This window comes from Amblyomma maculatum, chromosome 1 (genome assembly GCF_055883805.1).
Source record: "Amblyomma maculatum isolate TAMU_Amacu chromosome 1, ASM5588380v1, whole genome shotgun sequence".
NCBI lineage: Eukaryota > Metazoa > Arthropoda > Arachnida > Ixodida > Ixodidae > Amblyomma > Amblyomma maculatum.
Window position 1 is genome coordinate 396714274 of NC_139344.1, and position 10192 is coordinate 396724465.

The window sequence follows — 10192 nt, forward strand, 5'->3', positions numbered from 1 at the left end:
TAGGCGCGAATTCTTTGATACTTTAGTGTTATGATATAAACATTTAAACTTGTTTCCGTAAACTTAAAGGCGCAGTATTGTCTCACTTCTCGGTGAAGATGTCAATTACACCGTCGGCCGCGGTGACAGGGGAGGAAAGTGGTTTTCCACAAGATGAAGATGGGAATGATAGTAAAAAGAGGAACCGTAGTTAACGACTTCGGAATTATTTTAACCACCTGGAAATCTCTAAGGTGCACTGGCATCGCATATCACATGAGTGTTGTACGCTCCGCCAGGGTGGCGCAGTGGTTACGGCTCTCAATTACTGTTCCCAAGGGCGCAGGATCGAATCTCGGCCTCGGCGGCCGCTTTTCGATGGAGGCGAAAAGCAAGGCGCCCGTGTGCTGTGCGATATCAGTGCACGTTAAAGAACCCCTGGTGGTCGAAATTTCCGGAGTCCTCCACTACGGCGTCTCTCATAGCCTGAGTCGCTTTGGGACGTTAAACCCCACAAACCAACTAACCAACCAAAGCTTCGCTTCCACCGAAACGTGGACTCCATGGTCGGGTTCGAACCTGGCTATTCCGATTAGAGTTGTCATCGCAAAAATCTGGCGGAAAAGCTTAAGATCCGCCTTCAAGGACGTGGCTCAACAACTTTAATCCCTCCAGTCAGCGGCTTCTCTTGCGTATCCTTGGGTGTGCACGTACACCCCACACCGACATGCATTTCGCTAATCGTTTAATCAGTACTCTCTTAATTAGTGCTGGGCTGACGTTATACATACACATTCGTTGGCTACCACATTATGTAAACGAGCACATGACATAGATATAAAACCCTGATTTATTTAAATGTCACATGAACGTGCTTGTGCGGCCTTGCCATCAGCATATGCCAAAATCTTAATTTCACATTGAGCCAGGAGGAAACCCCAGATAGCAGCATTGTTAATAATGCTGCGAAAAAGGAGTTCAATGTATAGGGCGAACAGCAAAGGCGACAATGGACACCCTTGACGAACAGATTATTTCAGTGGAATCGGTTTGGTTAGCTCTTGGTCAACATTTAGCCTTGTATAGGACTTCTTATAACACAGCCTTATGCAACCGAGCAAAAAATCTCCGATATTTGCATGCTGCAAGATCGCAAATAAGAAATCGTGACTGACTTTATATCAAACGCTTTTGCAAGTTCAGTCGAAATTAGAGCTACTTGGTTAGCCTCATCTCATACTGTCTCCAATACTGAACGTGCAATATGGATATGGGTTTGTATACTGCGGCATCTAATGCCACATTCTTGGTGCATTCCTATTAAATATGTGAATACCAACTGCATGCGGCCACAAATAACCTTAGCAAAATTATGCAATCTACACTGATACCCTTCAACATTTCTGACAAAAAGAATACGCTCGAGGTTTTGTATTTAACTAAACTATTTTGCGCGGTATCAAGTGCTGCTTTTAATTTAGACAAATCGAAAGGTTTCTGGTTGGGTCAGTGGGATATTAGGCTTCCCCTACACTACCTAGGGGTGCCTCTGCATCAGGTTCGCAACAGTGGGGTACATCGGGGTTCAGAAATCGTAGATATTAGTCGACAAATTCAGTCGTGGATGAGTCGGGAACTTTAGGTGTTTGCTCGCGCGCAAATCTGCCAAACATTCTTGCATACAAAGCTTGCCTACGTCCTGCAATTTCTACATTGCGCGGGAAAGAAGGTGCAGGCAATACACAGAATATTCGCAACTTTCGTATGGGGCTCTCAGTGGGAACCACGCCTCATGCATGTTTCTTCCAATATAATTTGGCGGATCCTTGTTCAGTTGTTCGTACGTCAGCTAGTTTCGGTTTTTTTTTTTTCGAATTGACAAACCATTTTTTTTTTAGCATCTGTGCTTATTAGGAGTCTTAGTTTTCATTTGCCATATCTTATCGCACCAACTGGACAGACGCATGAAGGGACTCCATGCGGATTCCTATAAAAGTTTGCGGACACTTTCAATATCCTCACTGCGCGCTTTTCTTTAGATTACCTGTATAACCTATCCAAAAGGCAGGCGACCGAGGTTCTTACTGAGTCTTTGTTCCCCATACTTTTGTATCGGCAACCTTATCAGGAGTTTCTTGACACTAGCGTTTTAAAGCTTGTCAAGCGCATGTGCATTTAGTCTGCTGCAGAGTCGTTCTTTTTCAAACAACACATACGAACGCTTCCTGTTAAGGCATGGCTTCACGCCAAGCAGATGTTTGCGCCATGGCTGCTGAATTGCCGCCTAGCTGTGTAACACGCCAGAGACCTCTGAGCACTGCTTTATTCAGTACCGTAATGCTGTGTTTTTGTGGGACATATTGCAACGGAAACTAAAGAAGAACATCGAAATCACGCCATTTAGTTTTTTTTTTTTTTGTTACCGGTTCGGAATAACATTGATGTGCCTTATGATTTGTTTATGTTGATGGGTTTATGAAAAAGCCTAATGATGGACCGACATGCCGAGCCACCACGATCATCGAAATCTTTATTCCGAGAGCAGTGAGCTTTGTTGCGGGGAGTGAATGCTGCTCTGGAAGAGCCGCCTAGTTGGCTACTGCATCTCGATGCTTGTGTGTGCCTCCCTGAGTTTTGACATTATTTTTTTATGGTGGGAATTGCGGGATTATAGCTGGCTTGTAATATGCAGCCCGGTGATTTGAGGCATGCGCTGTTTTAGTGTCTATTCCTCGGAAGTTTTCCCATGCAATAAAGAAAAAGAAGATTTGCCTGTCTGGCCTAACGATAGCGTATTTGACTTGGTATCTGAGGACACCGAGTTCGATTCTCATTACATCCTTAATTTTATTTCCACCTTACTTCATTTACTTTATATATTTACTTGTCCTGGTGATGTTTAAGTCACGTTGCGACATTCTTATAGCAGTTTGCGCAATGTTTAATCATTTTGCAGTTCGCCGCTCCAAGTGTGACGTCAAATCTTTTCGAACAATCGGGATTTTCTCTACGCTTCACCGCCGGCGCCGCCTGATTCTCTGCTGAACGGGAGCCTTAACGCTTTCTGTTAAGTGGCTGTCGTGTACGAGTGAAGCCTCGGGGTCGGGGTACGGAAAAATGAGAGGAACAGAAAAGGAAAAGAAAACAAAAAGGAAATAAACAGCATACTATTTAACTTCTCCCGAGAAAACTTTACTGCGCCGTGACTATGAGAAAAAAAGAGAAGAGGGTGGAGTTTTAACGCTCCAGCACTAGCAGAGTCCGTATAGGAGCCAGCATCGTTGACATTTTTGGCTGTTGTGTGTCTGGTTTGAACTAATTCAACAATGTACAATGAATGAGCTGCCAAATCAAGTCTATAATTGTCGGTCGTGTTAGTCAATTCAGTTCGTCCTACAAATCGGTCACGCAATAAAAATTTAAATTCTAACGAAAACCCCCCGCGTCAGTCGCATTTAGTGCTTGTTACTTTTTTTTTTTTACTTTAACGCCCCTAAGTTATACAGGGGTTATGAGGGGTACTATTGGAGGGTTCCGGATTAATTTAATTACCCTGAGGTCATTTAACGCGTGCTGACGTCGCACAGCACATATGGGATGTTTCGTATTTCGTTTCCAAATGGAAATACGACCATCGCGGCCGTAGTCGAACCCGATACTTTAAGATGAGTAGCCGAGTGTCAAAGCCAATGAGCCAACGCGGTGGTTATTTGACGAGAATTATATTTATGCGAACAACTATAAGGCGATGATGTTGATGTAATCAGTTCAGTTCAGTCGTTCAGTCGTGTCCGACTGTTCGTGACCCTATGGACCATTTCACGCCACGCTTTCCGGTCTCTCACTATCTTCCTAACATCACATAACTTCATCTGCAGTGCCTCGAGGATGCCATCTAACCATCGCGTTCGCTGCCTACCCCTTCTCCGGCGACCCTCAACCTTTCCCAACATCAAATCTTTCTCCAGCGACTCCTCTCTTCTCACCAGATGACCAAAGTACCTGAGCTTTAACTTTAGAATTTGACCCTCCAATGAGCAGTCAGGGTTTATGGTCGACAATATCGACTGATTTGATCTTCTGGCAGTCCAAGGAACTCTCAAGAGTCTTCGCCAGCACCACAATTCAAATGCGTCAATTCTTCGGCGGTGAGCCTTTTTCACAGTCCAACTCTCGCATCCATACATCACAACTGGAAAGACCATAGCACGAGTTATACGGATCTTGGTTGGCAGACTAATGTCTCTGCTCTTTACTAGGCGGTCAAGGCTAACCATTTCTCTCTTTCCCAGAAGCAGGCGTCTCCTAATTTCATGGCTGCAGTCTCCTATTTATTTGCAATACTGCTAGCCCCAAGGTAGGAGCCGTAGCAGGGTGGGAATGACAACAGTGAACATCAATATAGCAAAACAATAATAAAATAGTGTCCAAAAGGATAAAATACATGGAACCGTAGACACATGAATCGAATTACAAGACAAAAAAGTGACTGTAAATGACAATGACCCAATTTCACACACTACGTTCAATGAACGCTTGAAATTGCTGGCTGTCTTCCACCTCAAACCACGCACCATCGAGGCCGTTTCACTCCACTGTTGTACGAGGGAAGAATGAATACTTAAAAGCATTATTTTTTGTATGAAAAGGAAGCAAAGTAAAACGATATCTGCGTCTCGTAGCATAACCAGAAGAAAATGCGGCATGTACCACATTGTTTAGTTTTGTTTTTATTGTTGCGCTTTAATCTGTGTCGCCTATATGTTATTGTAATAATTTCAGTGTCGTTCCGTCTGCTCTTCTTTACGGTATTTTTTTTTTTCAATATCGGGTGCAGGCAAGAGTAGCCGAAGCAGGCTATTTCCTTCTAACATTTTTCACGCCTTCTATAATTGAAACTGGCAGCCGTGGTATGTGCAGGCATACTAGCAGTAGACGCCGAGGGCGCTTTTACCTGTACAAATAATGTTTTCACATCTCCAATACTCAAGGCGTGGTTGTAATTTGAACGAGAAAGCTGCTCCGTTTACTTGTGTCCGCACCTGTACATATATTTAACCATGTATTGTATTTTAAGGCGAAAACGTTTCTATGCTCATGAAATGAAATCCCGTGCGCGAGAGTTGTGCGCGGATGTGTCACTTGCTAATGACGAATGGGAAGTAAAATTAGCTCTCAATCATCCTGATGATGTGATCAGAAAAATAAAAGTTCTTTCTCCACCGGGAATCAAACCTGCATCCATCGGATCCCCAGCCGAGCACTTTAACCAACTGCGCCACGGCCGTGATCGTGAAACGCACATTACAATTCTCCCTGTCTACCGTGAGGACGATAGTAGCGATGACAATGACGCTGCAATTAGCGATAATGAATATGATGACAGTAGCAATAATAATGACGGTGTATTTATTTGATAATGACAATGAGAGTAAATGCGATGCACCGTGTGCACCAGCAACGCTCAGGCTTTGGCATTTCTGCAATGTTGATTCCACAGTGCTCCCGGAATTTTTTGCTTGCTTTCTTGCTTATTTTGCTTACGATAACACTGCTTCGAATTCACGATGCCTTACACATAAAACATTCCAGTAAGAAGTTTGCCCGTGCGGGCCGAGAAAGCATTTGGTCGGTCAGCTGGCATTAGCCGATGGCAAGGACAAAGGAGTTACAATAGAAAGTGTGTGTTTTGCAGCCCCAAACAAACTCAGCCACTGTCTTGAATCCCACCACAACTAAAACCCCTCAATAAACTAAAAGTAGCGCCATCTCCTCTCTCCTCTTCCGGCGGCGCTGCTCCTCCTCTCGCATTTCGACCGTGGCTCCACCTACGGTGTGCGCGACGAGCGCGCGCTCTCCGGAGCAGGCACCGGTCACAGCCGTCTCGATCCGCTGCGCGATACGCCGCGCGCGCGCCGATCGAGGCGGCCGTGCGTTTCAGCTTGCATTGTGTCGCAATATGTTCAGGTTAAAATGTTACTCACTGCTGAAACATAATTACCGAATTTTGACAGGGATTTCCCGCCAGAATAGTTTCAGCTGTGAGTGTCTTACACCACATGTATGCGATATCGGCGTTGGTTCAACTCGCCGTCATCTCCGTGTGTCCGTAGTTCGTCACCTTTGGCCAAACTCAGCGGCAGGCTTTATAAAATTTGTAGCTAGGCGGCGGACAGGAACAATCTTGCAACAGTCTGTGTATGGTTTCTTTACAGCGTTGACTGGATTGCGAGCTGCGGGTAAACTTGAGAAGTGTGGCAGCAGTTGTCTTTCATTTATTTTCAACTTCAGCTGCAGATCAGAACTAACTAGGCGGCGGAAGCTGCAGTCTGTGTGGTGTCTTTGCACTTTGACTAACTTGTGAGCTACCGGTAAACTTGGGAAGGGTGGTAGCAGTTACTTTCTTTATATTTGGCGCTGAGACGGTGCCGTTTTCAGCTGTCATGTTGTGTCACCATACGTACACGATTTTGGCGTCGGTTTAACTCGCCTTCACCTCCTTGAGTCCGTCAGCCGTTGATAAAAGGGCGCAACATGCTTGAAAAAAAATTAACTAGGCTGCGGAAGCTGCAGTCTGTGTGGTTTCTTTGCAGGTTTGACTGAATTGTAAGCTACCGTGAAACTTGAGAAGCGTGGTAGCAGTTTTTTGTAAATATTTTGCGCTGAAACGGTTCCGTTTTCAACTGCCAGTGTGTGACACCATACGTACGCGATGTGTGCGTTGGTTGAACTCGCCTTCACCACCGTGCTTCTATCAGCCGCCGGCCAAAGTGTTCAACATGCTTAAAAAAAAAAAAAACTAGCCGACGGGAACAATTTAGCAGCAGTCCGCGTGGCAGCAAAACATACGGCGATATGTGCCGCGCGCGCGCCGCCCGCACCGCTGGAAAGGAGGAAGCTGCACGCCCAGCAAAACAAAAAGCGCGCGCGAGCACGTGACGGCGCTCGGCCAATGAGAGGGTCGAACGACGAAGGAGAGCGCCGGAGAGGAGGCGGGCGGCAAACTTCACATGTTGGCGCTACTTTTAGTTTATTGAGGGGCTTTAACCACAACGACTCTCTCTCCATGTCTGCGATGCGATAAGCAAACAAGACACCAGGGACCGTACTCCGAATTTGCGTCGTTATCGAAGTGTCGCTATCTCACGTGACCTCGAGTCATCTGATTGGTCGAAACGCCGGAACCGGGTGTTACCACTACGGAACCGGAAGAGGTGGCAACATCATGTTCCGGCGTTTCCACCAATCAAATGACTCGAGGTCGGAGAGATACGATAACGACGCAAACTCGGAATACGGGCCCAGGCTTCTCAAGGGACCCGTTAAAGCTATGGCCTCGTACCCTTGAGGTGGAGCTTAGATCTCCCGCTGATTTTCGAAGTAACTGCTAACTTGAACTAGTGGAGTGGTTTATAAAGTTTCGTTACGTTATATTTTCGTAGCGCAATGTAACTATGTATACTTTGATTTACGTGAGACGCTATTTTCTTGAAGCGTGACTCCAAATTGCGCACGTATGAAGAAACGAATTTTAAGGATGCCGAAAACGAAACGGTTGAGCTACGGGAAGGAGTTGAGGTGTTGGTGAACCGAAATTTCCATTAATCCCGGCGCTATGAATGTCGCCGAAAACCGGTGTGGTGAAGCTTACAAGCGTTTTATGGTCAAGGAAAGGATTCTCTCAGCCCAGGGAGGCTCTGGTGCATGCATCCCTAGTCTTTTTCAGGGGGCGTGGATTTAATTTTCCATCGTCATATACCCAGTTTATGTGTGTCGCTGTAGGGCAATATATGGCAGCATCTTTAATATATACCGTGCTGGTATAACTATGGCGTTCGCCGAAAGCCATTTCATTGCAAATAAGTTTGCTTTTCTGTGAAAGTATAAAAATTAAAGCATATGCGAAGGGAAGAATAGAGAGGCGACCGAATGAGTCGTTCCTGCGGGTGATATGCACCTGCAGCTTCAAAGTTCACGATATATAAAATAATCTGCAAATTCCACTACTTAACATCGCTTTCTACGGGATTCGAACGAACGTCCGCTTCATAAACCGTTCACCTAATACAACTTACGCGACTGGAACTCGGCGTGCTTTAAGGTAAAACACCATATCCACTTTCGCGCGCTACACTCCATACTCCCCACAGCAGAAGTTACGAGAGCACGCCGTCTAGTCGTCGTGGTGAGGAAGCAAAGAGAAGGAGACGGGGTTGTTAGTATGCTTAAGCGGCGAAGTGTCTTTGGATTAGTGGCGATGCGGTGAAACGTGTGTGCTAGGAAGCATAGAGTACCCATCTCAGGGCATGTCTCCCAGGCCTGAAAAGCGTGCTTCGCCTCATTAACACTATTTGTGTGGAAAAGCAAGCTATGCAGAGCACGTTATCTGGCTAATGAACTTGGCGCCATATTGCGTGTTGTGAAAAACGCCAATGAGTGAGCGGATGGCTTCCGATAATTTTCGAACTGCTGGGCTCCATTAATGTGCACCCGAAACTACATATTCTTTTTTTTTTTTTCATTTCATGAACCTTTATTGAACTGCGGCCGCCGAGGGATCGGGATCTACAGAGCCCGTGAAATACCAGCCGAATGCCACATCCACTGATCCACCACGGAGGGGCAGCAGTGCGGAGACAGTGATCGCAATACTGCGCACTTGAACACAATGTTTAGCAGTGTCCTCTTCAAACGTCTACAGTAACATATTTGTCACAGACGACTACACGGGCTGTCACGGTGTTCACTTACGATACAACAGCGCGCGCTATGAAATGCACGCTCTGAGTTGCGCATTGAAGAAAGGAAGTAAGCCTCAACCTCGCCTGAACTTGACACAAGCGCAACATCAACAGCTGCACATACTTTGTTTAGTATGCTGAATAGCGGCTGCTGTCGACATCTGTATAGGTAATTAGGGTTACGTAAATGACACGACTGTATGATTGTTCCCGGCCAGTGGTGAGCAACGCATAGTATACGACTGCTTTGCACGTTGTGTTACTTTGTCATAGCCATAACTTATCAGTGCGTTAACATCGGAGGCGCAGCTAGCTGCGCTGTGTATAGCAGTGAGTGCGAAAATGCTAGCTTATTTTTCCGTTAACCCGTTTAGCATCTTCCCTAATGGATGTGTCCGGGAAGGCGGAGTGTAGGAGACATACAGATAACACGCACGGCTATTTCTGTCTTCCCTCTGTCGCCGTTATCGAGCGCCGGCGCTCTCCAGAGCTGTCGATAACATTTGTGTTACCATCGCGAGGCTATTCGCATTCAGACATAGCCATTTAAGATTTCTCGACGAATAAACATGAAGTCATTTGGCAATGGATAGGTCACAGGGCTCGCTGTCAGAATGACCACACACTGGCAGGGCAATTAAATTTGTCCATCGGCCGCAGGAACAGCTATCCGCGACGAAAACGCGATTGGCGCGGTTGAAGAATAATTTAGGGATAGCGTCATTGTCTCTGTACGCTCTGTCCTTATCATAAAAAGGGACGCACTAGTATGGGTGCCTTACGCGCTTCATGATTCAAGCTAGAGACCAAGTTGGCTCCAAGCTAGATTACCATGCACCGGGTACGATTTCACAAACAAACACATTTTGCGCGTAATCTTCGCCATCAAAAACGAGAAAACGGGAGACCCGCGCGAGCGAGTTCACACAAAATATGTTTCCACGCGCGGACTCCGCGCTGTAGAACACCGAATAGCAGCAGGTTACTGCGCGCCAAGCCGCGCGATCTGCTGTCCATAAACCTACTGCGTCGGCGGCGGTGCGCGAATGGATAGATGGGCTCGACCTACCTTTCGCACCGGTCATGGTAGTAAGCAGGGGCGATGAACTTGCCGAACTGGCTGAAGAAGAAACCAAAGTGCGAGAGCATGTAGCGCGTCTTGAGCTTCCAGCTGGCCACGTTGAAAGTGCGGCCCGTCTGACCGCTCGGGTGGTAAGGCATGCCGCGCTAGCGCCGCCGGGGGCTGGGCTTCGCGACCAGCAGGAGACGCGCCTTCTGCGCAGCGCCGTCGCACGACCAGCGCCCTTCAGAGAGCGGTGGCGTCGCCGCAGAAGGGGCGACGATGGAGCGGGAAGAACGCACGGGACGGCGGGCTAACCGCACGCACAGACGTCCAATGTACGGAGAAAACGTGTGTGCGTGAAAGTGTGTATGCTATGGAAAAGGCGGGGGGGGGGGGGGGGGGGCACCTA

The 10192-nt window shown here is 46.9% G+C and overlaps 1 protein-coding gene across 1 annotated transcript in view; it reads right to left on the bottom strand.

Annotated features, from left to right (window-relative positions):
* Nucleotides 1-9941, bottom strand: part of LOC146208642 (transmembrane protein 181) — a 33014-nt gene extending 23073 nt beyond the window's left edge. Inside the window, exon 1 of the mRNA XM_084595621.1 lies at nucleotides 9790-9941. Within this exon, the coding sequence (XP_084451747.1) occupies nucleotides 9790-9941 (152 nt within the window). The remainder of the gene's footprint in view (nucleotides 1-9789) is intronic.
* Between the last annotated feature and the right edge of the window lie 251 nt (nucleotides 9942-10192).